At 37.9% G+C, this 17,529-nt stretch overlaps 1 protein-coding gene across 7 annotated transcripts in view; it reads left to right on the forward strand.

Moving 5' to 3' along the window:
- The window catches only part of ELMOD2 (ELMO domain containing 2), an 18,210-nt gene extending 1,063 nt beyond the window's left edge, over positions 1-17,147 (forward strand). For 5 of the 7 annotated variants that reach the window (XM_027825262.3, XM_027825263.3, XM_007062823.4 and 2 more), the window contains exons 2-9: positions 342-489; positions 1,725-1,753; positions 6,295-6,392; positions 7,319-7,448; positions 8,511-8,644; positions 9,315-9,383; positions 11,755-11,888; positions 12,435-17,147. In XM_027825262.3, the coding sequence (XP_027681063.1) occupies positions 345-489; positions 1,725-1,753; positions 6,295-6,392; positions 7,319-7,448; positions 8,511-8,644; positions 9,315-9,383; positions 11,755-11,888; positions 12,435-12,592 (897 nt within the window). In that variant the 5' untranslated portion in view covers positions 342-344 and the 3' untranslated portion in view covers positions 12,593-17,147. Of the gene's footprint in view, positions 1-177; positions 490-1,724; positions 1,754-6,294; positions 6,393-7,318; positions 7,449-8,510; positions 8,645-9,314; positions 9,384-11,754; positions 11,889-12,434 lie in introns of all 7 variants that reach the window. The other 2 variants (XM_037897256.2, XM_037897255.2) reach the window with 1 other exon arrangement.
- The last annotated feature ends 382 nt before the right edge of the window (positions 17,148-17,529 follow it).

Here is a 17,529-nt window from a genome sequence, read left to right on the forward strand (position 1 = left end):
TGTTTGGGCAGAGCTGGAAGAGGAAGCTGAGGCAGTGCCTGGCGGCCTGTGTCCTGCTCTGGCAGTGCTTCCAGCCCCCTCTCCCCCCCATAAGCCTTGGCATTGACCTTCCCCAGCTGCGTGCTCTTCCCCGTCCACTTCTGGTACAAAGCATCTCTCCTTCTTTACCCTTTGCAGCTAAGGGAGGACGCAGCCTTTCATTTCTGACAGACGAAGCCACGTGAGAGGGAGCAGATATTACCATCGTTAGCAGGAGCTAGCAGCCCAGATAGATTGTACAGCTTTTTCTGTAGTGTCAGGCAATGAATGTCCTGTGATCAGTTGTCACTCTCTTTGTACAGAAAATGTTTGTGTACTTATGGGGATACCTGTATAGTAACTTCTTCCGGTTTTGGCTGAAATGGATCTTGAGGCAGCTCACTGGAAAATGTGAATTACAGCGTATCTGTGGTGGCTCAAAGGAAGGTTCACAACGGACGCTAAAGATAGGTAATAAAGAATGTAATCTTTTTAAAAGTACATTAGAGCTTGCAGCTGGTCAGCCAGTTCCTCTTGCAATTAGTTACAGGTAACAGTTAATCTGTGTCACAGCAGTTTGAAGGCATACCTAAAACATTGTTGGTTTCACATCAGGTCCAACTGGGGAAAAAAGGGTCTAAATCATCGATACTGTACTCCTATTGACAGACTCAAGGGTTACATGGGCCCTAGATTCCTCTACTATGTTCATTGTTGGAATTGGCAACTATAGGTCTTCTAGAAGCATTTTGGCAAAGCATTGTGAGAAAGCTGACGTCCTTCTTGTGTTGTACCTGTTTTGTAACTTGTTTCCTGTATTGCCTGCTAGGCCAATGCCTTTCTCGGGGACTCTAAATTTACTTTAAAAGCAAAGTGCTTCATATTGTATATAAACTATAAATGCTTTTACTGAAGCTTTAATTATAAAAAAATATAAAGGTCTAAAAGATATACTTTCCTTTCCCTGCTAACCAAGGGAAATATAGTCCACTTGGAAAAATGAGCTAAATGGTGTTACACCTTCTGAGTCTCTGGCCAATTTTTTCTTTTTACCATCACAATTTCCTATTTAAAACAAAGAAAAATCTGTTTTCTTTGAAAGACCCACACAAACATGGAAATCAATTATAGAGGGGAAATACTGAAAATGACAAACACACAAAGTGATGTCAAATGCAATATATAAATCTAAAATAAGTATTTTCTCTTACTGGTAAGTCAATCTTGGTTGCCGTTGTAACAATAGTAGGAATATGTACGAAGTATGATAATCTTTTGAAGTTTATTGTTCCTTTAAACTCCTGTTAGTATAAATGACTGTTTTTAATGTGCCTGGAAAGATATTCCTAAATACACAAAAGCTATATTTTCACCAAGAACCCTTTTCTCTTTCAAACTGGCACCTCATCTTTCCAGGCTGTTAAACTGAGGTTGTAATGGAGTAAATTTAAAAACCACAAGACTATTCAGATTGCTATATTCATAAAGATGGTGATAGATTTACATCATGCAAAAGGTTTTCAATTCAGTATTGTCCGTTACCTGTTAATTTAAAATTATCCTTGACTAATTGCTGATGCAACCCTAATAAAACATTTTTTAAATGTGCTATTTACAAATGTGTTGTCAATGATGTAACTCGTCAAAAGTTTGAATTCAATATATAAAACAGTTATAGTGATATAATTATTTGTCTTGTATTACAGAGTACTCATTGGGATTATCAAAGAGTAAGGTAGGATTTGATGGAGATAACACATTATAACCAGAAAACCAATTTTTAGAGACAAATATGCCCTTAAAGGAATACTTACTTTTAGAATTTGATAGCTTTCAGAGTCTTTTGGGTGTGTATTCATAACAGAATATGTGCTGGAGTAAAATTTTCTCTCACTGATTTTCTGTTAAAGTTTTAGACAGAATAGTGCTCAATATGCTCAGTGTTATCCATATTTCCACTCTCATTCAGAAATATATGTAAAATTGAATAGATTATTTGAATAGGACAAAATTAGTCTAATTCCTAATGTAGTTTTTGTCATGGTATCAAAGCCTCGGTGATCTGCACAGCAAAAATGAAGCTATTAGGTAGGACAGGATAAATGCGATTTGCAGACTAAAAATCTTTTGTAGAAAATGGAAATGTGATATGTAATCCTTTCAGTGCTAGATGTATACCATTATGCTATGCTGTCATGTGGTCGTGCTGTATAATTGAGGCAAATGGAATATGAATACATACTTGGCTGTTCAGCAGTATGTCACAAGTTCATTTTACTTTTGATATGTTCCGCATCAGTTAAAGGGATACTGTTAGTTTCAGACCATCAGATTTGCTTATCTTAAACTAAATTTTTTTCTTTGTAGATATGAAGATGAGTGACTGTTCTTTTCTGTCTAATCACTGCCAAGTGGTACTGAAAGAGAATTTGTGACTGCCACATAAACAAATTGTTGTTGTTATGATAGAGCACATTGAGTGGGTTCTACTAGATGTCTTGATTAAGATTTTAATATCTTAAATTTATAGAGTATCTTACCCCAGAATGACAGGTTTCAGAGTAGCAGCCGTGTTAGTCTGTATTCGAAAAAGGTGCATCTGATGAAGTGAGCTGTAGCTCATGAAAGCTTATGCTCAAATAAATTTGTTAGTCTCTAAGGTGCCACAAGTACTCCTTTTCTTTTTACCCCAAAATGGTTTCCCTTTGTGTGTGTGTGTGTGTGTGTATGTATTACACACACACACACGAATCCCATCTCACATTATTGAAATGTAGCTGTTCAGGAATGGAATGAAAACTATTTTATGACTGCATAGTGCCACTAAGAGATTAGTATAGTATAGCTGTCTGTAATATCCAACAATGACATTGTGGCATCTTGTGTTTTCTGTTGTGGCTGTATACGCCAATCTGTGAGGCACAAGGTTGCGAACAGATGTCACATAGGGATGTGTAGGCTCCCTCTGAAAACTTGGCGTGATGCATGATCCTTTTTTCCCCAATCATAGAATCGTAGGACTGGAGGGGACCTCAAGGGGTTCTCTAGTCCAGTCCCCTGCACTCATGGCAGGGTTAAGTACTATCTAGACCATCCCTGACAGGTGTTTGTCTAACCTGCTCTTAAACATCTCCTATGATGGAGATTCCACAACCCCCCTTAGCAATTTATTCCAGTGCTTAACCACCCTGACATGTTTTTCCTGATGTTCAACCTAAACCACCCTTGCCGCAATTTAAGCCCATTACTTTTTGTCCTATCCTTAGAGGCTAAGGAGAACGGTTTTTCTCCCTCCTCCTTGTAACAACCTTTTATGTACTTAAACTGTTATGTCCCCCTCAGTCATCTCTTGTCCAGACTAAACAAACCCAATTTTTTCAATCTTCCCTGATAAGTCATGTTTTCTAGAGTTTTAATAATTTTTGTTGCTCTTCTCTGGACTCTCTCCAATTTGTCCACATCTTTCCTGAAATGTGGCGCCCAGAACTGGACACAATACTCCAGTTGAGGCCTAGTCAGTGCGGAGTAAAGCGGAAGAATGACTTCTTGTGTTTTGCTTACAACACTCCTGCTAATACATCCCAGTATGATGTTCACTTTTTTTTGCAACAGTGTTACATTGTTGATTCATATTTAGCTTGTGATCCACGATGACCCCCAGATCCTTTTCTGCAGACTCCTTCCTAGGCAGTCATTTCCCGTTTTGTATATGTGCAACTGATTGTTCCTTCCTAAGGGGAGTACTTTGCATTTGTCCCTATTGAATTTCATCCTATTTACTTCAGGCCATTTTTCCAGTTTGTCCAGATCATTTTGAATTTTAATCCTATCCTCCAAAGCACTTGCAACCCCTCCCAGCTTGGTATTGTCCGCAAACTTTATAAGCGTACTCTCTATGCCATTATCTAAATCATTGATGAAGATATTGAACAGAACCGGACCCAGCACTGATTCCTGCGGGTCCCCACTCAATATGCCCTTCCAGTTTGACTGTGAACCACTGATAACTACTGTCTGGGAACAGTTTTCCAACAAGTTATGCAACCACCTTATAGTAGGTCCAGGTAGGTAGTATTTCCCTAGTTTGTTTATGAGAAGGTAATGCAAGACCATATCAAAAGCCTTACTAAAGTCAAGATATACCACATCTACTGCTTCCCCACCATCCACAAGGCTTGTTAGCCTGTCAAAGAAAGATATTAGGTTGATTTGACATGAATTGTTCTTGACAAATCGAGGCTGACAGTTACTTATCACCTTATTATCTTCCAGATGTTTGCAAATTGATTGCTTAATTATTTGCTCCATTATCTTTCCAGGTACTGAAGTTAAGCAGACTGGTCTGTAATTCCCCAGGTTGTCCTTATTTCCCTTTTTATAGATGGGCGCTATATTTGACCTTTTCCCGCTCTGCAATCTCTCCTGTCTTACATGACTTTTCAAAGATAATCACTAATGGCTCAGATACCTCCTCAGTCAGCTCATTAAGTATTCTAGGATGTATTTCATCAGGCCTTGCTGACTTGAAGACACCTAACTTGTCTAAGTAATTTTTAACTTTTTCTTTCCCTATTTTTGCCTCTGATCCTATCTCATTTTCACTAGCATTCACTATGTTAGATGTCTAGTTGCTACTAACCTTGTGCGTCTTTCTCAAAGTGATTAATAGATTCAAAAGCCAGAAGGGACTATTGTGATCAGCTAGACTGACCTCTTGTATAATAGACCATAGAACTTCCCCAAAATAATTCCTAGAGTATATTTTTTAGAAAAACATCTAACTTGATTTGAAAATTGCCAGTGTTGGAGAATCCACTATGATCTTGGGTAAATTGTTCCAAGGTTAATACCGTCATTGTTAAAAATTTACACCTTATTTCCAATCTGAATTTGTCTAGCTTCAATTTCTAGCCATTGGATTTCTCTGCTAGATTGAAGAGACCATTATTAAATACTTGTTCCCCGTGTAGGTACTTAGACTGTAATCAAGTCACTCTCCCAACCTTCTTTTTGTTAAGCTATAGAGAGCTCTTTGAGTCTGTTGCCGTGAGGCATGCTTTCTAATCTTTTAATCGTTCTTGTGGCTCTTCTCCAAACCCTTTCCAGTTTATCAAGGACTAATGCATCCAAAGCCCTCTTTGCCACAGCATTTCACTGGGAGCTCATGTTCAGCTGATTATCCACTGCAACCCCCAAATCTTTTTCACAGTCGCTGCTTCTTAGGATAGAGTTCCCCCATCCTGTAAGTGTGACCTTTAGGTATTTACAGCGTTTATTGATATGTGATCTCTATTCATGTCGGTCTTTGGCTGTGTCTTTGAAGTTATCAACATTTATGCCGCATAAGTTAATATTCTGCTTATGGGTAACTTTAAAGTATTTATATTCACAGTCCTTCCTGTACTTTCCAAGTTTCAGCTAACCATAAGTGACTTTTTTGGAGACTCTATCATCCTCCTTTCTGATAACATGATCTGTCCGTCTGAGTTGAGCTTTGATAACTATTGTCTTGAAGCAGGTTGTTTTTGCTCTTTCAAGGATGTTAATGTGTATGTTAAGGCCTTTGTCTCAACCTATTTGTTGTTACTAGCAGCAAATGTGCCACACTTTTCCAGAATGAAGATATTAACCTAGGTCCTGGAATTCGTCTGGGACTTTGGTTAATATCTTCACTCCAGAAAAGTATGGCATGCTGTTAGTAACGACATAGTCAAGGCCTCTGTCTCATCCTAACACTGGCATCTCACTTCCAATAGTACACTTGCTCCTTATGATGATGTATTAGTTCATTATTGAATTGGAGGAAGAATGTCACTGAGAATTAGCTTGCTGCTCAATAATCCCATTGACTTCAGTAGGACTAAGTAAGTGGAGTAAGGTACTATTTAGCATGTTGAAGGGTATCAGAATCTAGGTTATAGTGAATTTCCAATACAACTTCTCTCCGGATCTAAGTTTGCCTTTGAGGATTCTCCTTCAAAAATTATCAGGCCTGACACTAGTTATCTTGAGATCACGGTCCAGGATGCATGTTTTTTAATTACTGTATTTTACCAGCTGACTGAAAAAGAGAGAATGAAACCATCCTCATTCTTTCACAGGCAAAGCAAGCACACTTAAGGACTTATCACAAAATGTATTTACCTTGACAACTGTCCCATATTTTTTCATTTTTAAAAGATGCAAATGCAATGGGCATAAACAGACTAGTAAATAATAGGAACAAAATAGATGTTACGTTTTGTATTCATTGTTTGACTTACGTTCACTTTTTAGGTATTAAGACATGCTATACATGTTGGTGAAGCTGAAGTGGAAAAATGTGTCATAGGTATAATGAAAGAAAAGAAGATTAATATACAGAAGGATACAGGGTATGTTGTTTGCTACTGTTACACTGGTACCTCTAACTGGACCACATCATTTTGCCTTTTATAACATTGTGTAGGTATGATGAGAAAGATGATTATTATAGGAATCACTAATCTGATCCTGTTATTTGGGGAATACAGTATGTACATCATACTTTGCAATTCACTTTTAAGGAGTTAAGATGTATATATGAGGAGAGTGCATATGATGTGGTGTGGTAAAAAGGTTTTATCGGCATGAGTTTGGGATAACTGCATTACTCAGTTGGCCAACCCCAATTAAATTGTACCGGTCATCTCAATCAAATCTTTACCATATCATCACATATCCTGTATGACCTATATTACATATTGTTGTTTTAGAGAGTTCATTTTAAAAAAAAAAAAAAAAGCTTGTTAGATCAGTTTCTTTTGTGTCTCTCCACCTGTAACTGTATAGGCCTTGAAGAGGGAAAAGTATAACTAATTTAAAACAATTCTAAAAATGATCTTTCTCTCTACATAAAAGCCATCCACAATTTCAAAGTTTGGGATATCTTCTGACCTTTGAAATCTAGAAGCAAGTGTGACATTTAATGTTGGAAAGCTGTGGTTTTCCCCTTTTCCAGAGATGCAATGTTCCCATCTCCAGCTGTGCAGTATTGCCCTTAGACTTGTCACTGGAGGTGGATGAAATATTACCCATTCTGGAGTTTAGACTAGTGTAACATTCTGAGGTGAGGAAAGTAATACATTTCTCTCTCCTTAAGAAAGTTGTTGTGGTTTTTTTTTTTTTTTTTCCAGTTGGGCAAAGCTTGCAGGAGTTTGGTGTGTCACATTAAATCCTGCAGGACCTGTACTCTCTTTTTCGTATGATCTAAGCAATGATGACTGTATGGCCATCCCATCATGTATCCCCTTAAGATCCTGTGGGGTTTTTTGTTTTTCAGTTTTAAGACAAGCCTGCAGGTATGTTTGCTGCAGATATCTGGTTATAAGAAACTTTATTTGGAGGTGGAAAATCTGAGGAAAGTTCCATATGATTCAGATAATGAAGAACATGAAAAGCAACTAATCCAGGTGAAGGAGTCTTGGAATTCTGAGTCCTAAACTATTACTAGAATAATTGATTGCTAATAAATTAGCCGTAGAAGTTTAGCTTTCTTTAAATTTCTAACTATCAGGCTGTTTGATCTTTATAAACTAGAAGAGCAAAATTGATTTTAAAAATTGGAATAAACCAGCTGACAGGTGCCCTTTCAATAAGTCTCTGACAAATGCCCTTTACTGTATCCAACAGTATATGAGAGCTTAATTTATCCTCTTACTGCTAATTATTTTAATAGCACCGTGGCATTTTAAAAATATTTACTATTTTCAAGTTGTAGAACTGACTCACTGAAGTTAAACAATACCCTAAAACAAATCTCAGACTAATCTCAGACTAACCCTGTTTCCCAAGGGTTTCTTACAGTAAGTTTATTCCATTTGAAATCACAAAAATAGTAGCACACATTTTAAAAAAACAAAACTCTGCATACCAAAAATACTTGATCATTTATGGTGCCTTCCACTCATGAAATTTGTTTTACAAATACTAGTGAATTTAACATTCCAATATCCCTGTATATAGATATTTATCTCACTGTGGCTTTGATCCTTCAAAGATTTATGCACGTGTTCCAATTGAAGTACATGGGTAATCTCATTGAACTCAGTGATCGTATTTGTGCCTAAAATTAAGCATTTGCACAAGTGTTTGCAGAATTGGGGTTTACGTGTATGAGGAGACTGACAACCAGAAAAATGAAGGGCCTGATGCTCTTTTACATCCACTTAGAGCCCTTTTGCACTGCCAGATAAAAGGGGCCTTAGTGTAAATGAGTATCAGGCTCTAAGGGAGTTAATTGTCCCTGACTTGGTTGTAATTTTAGTGTGTATATATAGGGCTTAAGTGAGTTACCCAAGAGGAAAAAAAAGGAAGTGTGACATAGCATAGAGAATCCATGTCTCCCAATTTTTAGTCTTGTCTTAAATGCAAGATTTTGTTATCTGACATGCATCAATAAGTGTTCTGAATAACATGACTAGGAAGAACATTGGCAGTTCTGTTATTTGTAACATGGAAGTATATTTATGTAGCTTTGGAATTTGCTGATACCTCATGAAAATCTGAAGGCTAGAATCACCAAGCAGTGGTGTGACATTGGTTTCCAAGGTGATGATCCCAAAACAGACTTCAGAGGAATGGGCATGCTGGGATTAGTCAATCTGGTGTAAGTGAAAATAAATATTTTTCTTCTCTAAGACTTAAGTTTTTTCTATGTCTATGAATTCTTATTTAGTATTATTCCTAATTCCCTCTGCAATGACTACCTGAGTAGAAGAAAACAAATATTTTGACTATAATACATTACTGAATAATGGAAAAGGAGCCCCTTTCTAAATGAGTAAACAGTTCTTCAACAGTGAGCTGCATTGTTAATAACTAGTTGGATAGATGGTAGTTTTAGTTACAAATTGTAACAGAGTTGAAAAGAAAAGCAGAAAGGAGTTTAAGAATAAAGAATTATACACATGTATGATAGGCCTGCTATGCTATAGCTGGGAAAGTAACTGATCAAAACTCTTCAAAATATAGTTATTACTAAGTTAAAAGTACTAATGATGTAGAACGGAAGATATGAAAATTCATGAATACAACTTACTTGAATGGGGGAATCCTGAGTTCCCTGGAAGGTTCCTATCCTACTTTTCTCCTTTATCACGTCATTCCTTGTTACAGATCACTTTCTCCATTTACTTTTATCTTCTTGGTTTTCATTCTGTACTCTTTCTCCAATACACATTTGTCTATAACTCCATTTTTCTGTTATTGAAAATGTTTATTAATTAAATCTAACTACCTATGTAGTAATCCTTAGACTGAGTTTTTCTCCTTTTCAGGTATTTTAGTAAACATTACACCAGTGAAGCTCGCCAGATCCTCTCTCGTTCAAATCATCCAAAATTGGGGTAAGCCATTTGTACAGGCCTAAGATCTCACAAAGATCTTAGATTGTAGAGTGCCAAGTCTATATGGGAGGATCTTCTGAATTTAAGAGGAAAACATTTGACACTTCCTACAGGAAATTGACAAATGGAATTAATTTGTAATTTTGGAGATGTGGTCACAGCATCTGAGTTGAAAACTGTGTGTATAGCTAAAGGAGTACTTGTGGCACCTTAGAGACTAACCAATTTATTTGAGCATAAGCTTTCGTGAGCTGTAGCTCACGAAAGCTTATGCTCAAATAAATTGGTTAGTCTCTAAGGTGCCACAAGTATTCCTTTTCTTTTTGCGAATACAGACTAACACGGCTGTTACTCTGAAACGTGTGTATAGCTATGTATTTGTTCCAAACAGTCTATTTAGTGCCCTTAGTAATCTGTAGTCTTCAGTTAGTTTCATTGTAGCAAAACACTCCAATCCCTTATCCCCCAAAAATAGTATGGCTAACAGATTTGGATTAAACTTGGAAGGGAATAGTAATTATCCTTTATTCTATTTAATAACACAAACTTACTCAAGATGTATGTATTCATGCACACTGTGCAAAGTGCAGTACATACACTTTCATAGATTAAGTGCCCATCCAGTGGCCTGGACTGTACAAATATTTAAAACACAAAGATTATAAACAGGCTCTCACCCTTTACAAGACACTACTCCTCTTTCATCCACCCAATCCACAGTTAACTCTGGTTTATCTCAATAATTAATACAGTAAGCATGGGAAGGCTTCATCTTGTGCCTTGTCATTAATGTTGCCCTATCTATTTAAGTTGTGAGCAGTCATCCTACAAAATTAATGAAGACTTCTGCAATGAAAACATATACATGTATCCTTTAACATATTTGTTTTTCAAAATGTTACACTTTTTGTGACTGCTGAACTTATTCTAATTTTTCATCATTAGGCTTTTTAAGCCAAAAGAGTCCCATACATAACAGGAGCAGACCTAGAGTTGTCATTCAGGTGTATTATCTGTATTCGGAATTCCACCTCCCGGTGGAAACAGGATATCCTGTACAAAGCCCCAAAATGCACTTTACTCAATGACTCAAATTGTGTGTGCAACTGTACCTGATTTAACACATTGTACTCTATAACAAGCTTTGAAAATTGTATCACATATGAAAATACACAAGATCTACTTGAGCTTCTGCTGGCCAGGTCTCTTGCTATAGCCGTGTTTTTGATAGCAGTGATGTTAATGTTACAGTAGATTTGGAGAGAGGGCAGTAGACCAGATTTAGAATTTTTTTTTTAAAGCTTTTACTTTTCTATATGCTTATCGAGGGCTGGTACACCCTTGGGGGGGGTGGGGGACATTATAACACCATGGCTGAGTCTGGATGACTGCCCTTAGCTTCTGGGCAGTAAGGTCTAATGGTCGGGATCAATAGGCCACCCTCCCTCACAGGGCCGTGTGAGCTCATGGCCAGAGTCAATATGGCCACCCTCCCTTGCAGTGCCATGTGGGCTCATGGCCAGAGCGGCTGGAGAGGTGGGCTGCCACTTCAGGACGGGCAGCAGCCAGGGTAGGGGGACCCAGACCCTCCCTACTCCACTGGGTCCCAACCCAAGGCCCTGATGGTGGCGGGGTTGCCCACCTCCTGCTCAGCAGGGATCCTGCCAAAACATGCTGAGCCAAGCCCCAGTTCTATGACCGGTTTCCTGTTAAGTTCCCCTGGGTTACTTCCTACCCGTTCCTCCACAGCTAGTCATCTTGGGAGTCCCATGGCCTCTCTTCCCTCTCTGGAGTTGAGTGCCTGCGAGTCATTGGTCAACGCAGTCTGTCTGGCCTCTGAATCCTGGAGTGTCAGCTGTCCCTCTGCAGGAACCTGCAGCAGACCTCTGTTCCTTTTGGTAGTCAGCCCTGACTGAGCTGAGTTGCTTCCTTTTATAGCCAGAGCATGCCCAGCAGAGGCCAGGGGTGTGGCCTCCTCAGCCCACAGAATGTGATTAACCCCTGCTGAACCAGTGCGGGGCTGGTACACCCCATCACAATGCTGATTAAACTTCCTATCCTGTTGCCTCTGTTTGGTTATTGGGGACATTCACCACATTGCTGTTGATGAAATTTTAGATTTCCTACACAGTCCGTCTTTTAACTTCACCATAGTCTTAGATGTACAAGGCACTTCAGACAAAAATGCTCCATACACTTGAGACAGACCTTGCTTGATTCCTAGAATGACCCAAAATGTAGAATAGTAATAATTTGGCAGATAATAATTTGTCTCTATACAAATTAGTCCCAGAAAATGGAATAAATTGTAAACATCAACAGGAGAATGAATTTCATTAGTATCTAATAGGAAATGTTTTTGGTGTTTCAGATATTCCTATGCAATAGTTGGGATCAATTTGACAGAAATGGCTTATAGTTTACTAAAGAGTGGTGCTTTAAAGTCTCACCTCTACAACTTGGTCCCTGGATTGCCACAGATGGAACACTTTCATCAGTTTTATTGTGAGTATCTGTAACTCTTATAAATTATCAGGGGCAGGACTACCTTCATTACCAAAAGTCCAGGCCTCTACCACCAAGATAAATGAGTAACTCCTTTAGTTGTTAGCAGTAATATGCGATTATCCCTGGACCAGCTATTAGGACATCTAATACTCAGCCAGTTTGTTACATATTAAAAATATTTTAGTGCTCTGATGCTTCTAACATGCTTATGGATTTATTTTCAAGCATAGTTTAAAGGAAAAATAAACATTTACCTCCATTACTCCTCCAAAGCAAGAATTATAACTTGGATGTCTGACTATTTCTTCATTGGATAAATTTGGGTGGATGGATACAGCAGGCATCAATTTAATAAATATCTAATATTTTCTAAGGCATGCATTCTTGCTAGTTACTCCTGCACTATCCAGAAGAATTGCTATTGATTAAAATGAGGCACTGCCTTCTTTCTCTAGGCTGAGTGGCTCTGATGGATCCTCCCAGCCTAAAGTTGAAAAGAATGGATCACAGGTCCTGTAGAACTTTATTTTGTTTTCTTTACAGGTTATCTGGTTTATGAGTTTGACAAATTTTGGTTTGAAGAAGAACCAGAAAGTATTATGCACTTCAACCACTATAGAGAGAAATTTCATGAAAAAGTTAAAGGACTTCTTCTGGACTATAACCAAGTACTAACCTTAGAGAATATAAAGAAACCATAGCCTCATCTGCAGTCTACCCAGTTCTGCTCATAAAATAGAATTATGCATTCTCATGGAATTCTCACACTTACTTTACCAAAAATATTTGTTTAATGATGGAACTTTTTATATATATATTTTTGAAAAAACTCAAATTCAGTTATGAAAGCTTGGACAATCAGCCTCTGTTTACAGGTCTTATATGCTATTCTCCAAAGGAAAGCTTTTTTTAAAAAAATCCTGTATTGAATCTTTTGCCCTCCCAACTTTCACACACCTCTTGGTGCAGGAACATGAAGTAGGTATTTATGCTGCATTATGTTATCTTCATTATGTAACCTATTACTAGGTTCCTTTTCTACCATTAACAGTTGATTAGTTGTCTTTAAGAGGGGAAATTGCTTTGGTTTTAGAGTTGTTTCTCAAGTTCTGTCCCCTTGTTTGTCTGCACATAGCTTGTGGTCTATAAAAATGTTAAATTTCTGTGTAAAGAGGTCCATGAAGATGATGTATCAATTATTTGTGACTTGGAAGAAGAGATTTCATTTTTTCATATTTACACACAAGAACAAACATGGTTCTGGTTGAAATGATCCTCCCTCCAGGAAATAAGTACCCACAACCCTGTGCCTGGAAGGAACTTCCCTCAGAAATAACAACAAAATAGTGTAAGGCCAGAGTCCATCAGTAAAGAAGTCCCCTTTAACAAGGAGATCTTTCATGTCACATGGTGCCATAGATATTTCCAGCTCTCAATCCCTCTCTTTCAGTTTGGGCTACAGTTTTTCAGGCTCTCCTACTTGATTTTGTATTTTTTGTTGGCCCATTCTTTTTCCTCTATCAGCCAACAGAATGACTTTTGAATGGGGAGTGATATCTAGGAGAATTACTTAACGAACAAACTACAAAAAGAGGTTATTTCCCACAAAACTTTGTTGCGGCTGAAATCCATGATTTGTGAAGGTAATTGGAACTCTTCACTTCATCCATACTTCCAAGGAAGTAGTGGTACAACTTTAATAGGATAAAAGCATGTTTCCAGATTTGGGCATTCTAGGCAATCCAGGCACGAGCAGTTGGTATCTACATCAGTTTGTGATTATTAAGCATTGTTTAAAATGTTAAACAGGCTTGGCATGAACTTATATTTTTTAAAGCCTACTATTTAAATAAAGTGCTTTCTGCTTAATTCAGTCACTGTTTAATTTGACCCTCCATTTAACTTGAGCAGAGCTTCAGAAACCTCAGTTCTTTGGGGGCAGAGACGATCTCTCATATGCTTGAATATCACATAGTGGGTGCTATCATGATACAAATACAAAAAAAAAAAATTAAACACAATGCTTATTTTATCTCTGGTAGGCTTCATTAGTTATGAAAAAAGGCCAACTTTCTGAATGGGAGAAGGAAAAGAACAAAGGAAGATCCTTGTGATTTAACAAACAGATAACTGGAAGATATTCAGACCCTACAATCTAAGTATTATTGCGTAGGCTGTGATTTCTACCACTCCATCCCCTAATTCCTCTTGATCTACATGAACAACGTGATCAGCTGCTTATTGCAGTCAAAATGATAGTAGAGAGCAGTTATATATACAAAAAGTTTTATTGTTTTGTTCTAAAATGTGTTACAAATAGGTGAGGTTTTAAACATTGTTTGAGCTCCATCTGCCAGAAGGTGGAGGGATGTAAAGATTTATCTTCATATTTACATTTGCCCATTACCTTTATGCTTGAAATGGTGCAATTAGGGGAAGAAATTTGGTTGAAAAGGAACTGATGCAATACGCACAACACATCCTTTCTGTGCACACACTACAGTAACTCTTAATTTGGCAAAATTTGTTTTTAAACGTGGTACATTTTTGTTCTGCTACGCTGTGCGCACACTTTTCTGGAGGCACGCTGGTACTACGGTGATGACTTTATAGGTACCTAAATAGCAGAATTAAATGTTTCTTCATTGGATTTCTGCAAATAAGTTTTGCTGGTTTCAAATGTACTTTATAATGAAAATATATATCTGCTAGTGATAAAACAATATAGAAATAGAGCCTTAACAAATGTAGAATAAAGTATGATTTCATTCATGAAAGACTTACTCCATGTTTCTCACCACAAAATAAATACAAGAGGAAAAATATGAAGCGCTTCCAACTGGATGATTAGAAACTCCAGACCAATTTAATTCCTTGATTTTGATAACCTGCCTCATCACCAAATAAACGGTACATTTGAGGCGGTGTAAGATTTCTCCCAAAAGCATCTTTACCTTATTTTTACAAGACTGATTGTAATTGCTCTTGTAGCAACTGTTTAAGACATGGTAACACTGTATCCCAGTTCTTGAAAATTTACCAGACACCCATTAGGTGGTCATCTAAATTTACTACAAAAGATAAATACAAAATATCATAGGCAGGGGAACACCACCAGCAAGCAGCCTACTTATTCTGCCACCCCCAGCTGCTGGGCATTTCATAATGGTGACCATTAAAATGGGAGCTGAGCACATATACTCAAAGTCCCAGGATTCCTGTCCTAGTTTGGGGCACCATCTTTTGTGTTACTCTGTGGCTATTAAGTGTCTTTCGTAAGTTTAGAAATTCCCATAAAGAATGTTTAGGTGGAGGGGCAGATCTCTAGAATTCTGCCTCCCCCCCCCCCCCCCACCTCCTGGCTGCTCTCCACCATTCTACCTGCTACCATATAGTTTCTCCAGCCTAAGTAACTCTATTGCTTACCTTGTTGCTGCTGCATAGCTTTCCTCAGGAATAGCAGCATGAAATTGATCTGATGTTTGAATTTCACTGAGGACAACATGCTGAACAGAATTAGTGAAACCAGCCATACTATTGTTAATTTTACCATGCTACTGCTTGGCAAGTTACAAGCAGCAACAATAACAGAGGAGCTGGAACCAGTTGGCCACAGAGCCTAGCCAGTTTTGTCATCCTTACATTTGGAAGATTATTTTTGCAACTGTAAAGGCTAGAAATGTAATTAGAAAAAAAGACGAAACCTATAATTCCACAGAAATTGGTACGTTAAGCTCCTTTACTCCCAGGAAGAACTTCCTGCTTGCCATTGGCAAAAGGATTTTTCAAACCCTGTCCTATACAATTTCAGATTTCATATAGCACAAAAGAAATCTTAACTAAGGCATCTTGGGATAGAGTCTAGACCAGGGATTTTCAAACTTCATTGCCGCGCGACCCCCTTCTTACAACAAAAATTACTACACGACCCCAGGAAGGGGGACTGCAGTCTGAGCCAGCCAGAGCCCTGCCGCCCTGGGCAGGAGGGGGAGAGGAGCGGGCAAAGTCCAAGCCCCACCGTCCCAGGTAGGGGGCCTGTGACCTGAGCCCCGCTGCCCAGAGCTGAAGCTGAAGCCTGAACCCCACTCCCCAGGCCTGATGCCTTTGGGCTTCAGCCTTTGGGGGTGTGGCTGTGGCTTTGGCCCCAGGCCCCAGCAAGTCTAAACACCAGCCCTGGCAACCCCATTAAAATGGAGGTCGCGACCCACAGTTTGAAAACCGCTGATCTAGACTGAGTTCAGTCAAAGGTTTGTCATCACTTTTTATAATAAAAACCATGAGCTGACAATCATGAAAATACACAAATTAAGAATAAAGTAACCATCATTAAACATGGAAAAGCTATGTAGTCAAATGTATGGATGTGTTAGGTCACATGTAATAATTGTTTAAAATGAGTGTATTTTTCTAGTTCCCAGTGTATTGTTTCCTGAACAGTTTAAAAACTAGAATTTGTATGTAGTTTTGTACTATTAAGTACATATTTTGCATGTAGCAGGTTAATTGTATGTATTGGTAACTAGTTAGAATACAGTGTAAAAACACAGGGCAAAAACTGTGTCGGGGTGGGAACTTGCTGGAGGCAAAATTGTCTTGCAAAGTCTAGTTAACGAGATTTTATATTAACTATTGCATTCATACTATGAAATGACAATCGTAATTTAACAGACGATATAGACTGGAAGTGTGCAATGACCTGTTTAACTGGATATAGTCAGTTTGCATAGCATTGAAACTAATTGTGAATACTTGGTTACAAAGCATCCCTAAAATTAAAGTCTGGGTTAAAGTCCCTGTTGCTTTATAATACTGTTTATTAGATACACCTCAAGTTTTAAAATATGTATTTGACAATTCTTGGAAATATAACAAAATAATTTTAAGGTTGACATTCTTCCTTTTAAGTGGAATAAGCAATGTTGAAAGATGGGTTCAGTTGCAGAACATTTGTGCAGACACCATTTTAAACTGGAATTGTCAGTAGCAAAATGAAGACATATCTTAATGAAAAAAGTTCCTATGCTACTGTTGTTTCTGATAAACCAATATGGAGGATCACTGGGATGTACACTGCTCAAGCACTCTAGAGGAAGAAGCTAATCTAACATTTCCATGCACTGGCAAGCTTGGTTTTCAGACTCTGAACAAATGAGCAGTTCTCAATTCTTCGTTTTACTTCAGCTCTTGCCTAATTGAATAAGTCTGTTTTCAATAAATGTTCTATAAAACATCAGTATAAACTTTTTTTAAGATGTATTGTGATGTGAGAAAGTTTTCTGTTTTAGTCGGAGGAGGTTTGCACCCTGTTCCACTGAAAATATTGTTAATGTGTGGTAAAAATGTAGTTCTTTTTTCACATCATAGTCACGTTCTTATGGTGCTATAATATAGACTGAAATGGCATTTCATGTCCTGCCAATTTATGGCATTGTCTGTTCCTGGAAGCAGTAGCCAGTAGGAAAGTCGGGCAGTAATTTGTCACTACTGTGCAATGAGATAACTGTACACTAATAGAAATGTCAACATTTGCCCTAGTATAAAGCAATAATGTAAACTGTGATGTCAATATGTTGGCCACAAGTGTTAGAATAATAATAAATAAAGAACAAAACATCCAGACATTCGCAGTGGCAAGATA

Source organism: Chelonia mydas, chromosome 4 (assembly GCF_015237465.2).
Source record: "Chelonia mydas isolate rCheMyd1 chromosome 4, rCheMyd1.pri.v2, whole genome shotgun sequence".
Classification (NCBI taxonomy): Eukaryota; Metazoa; Chordata; order Testudines; family Cheloniidae; genus Chelonia; species Chelonia mydas.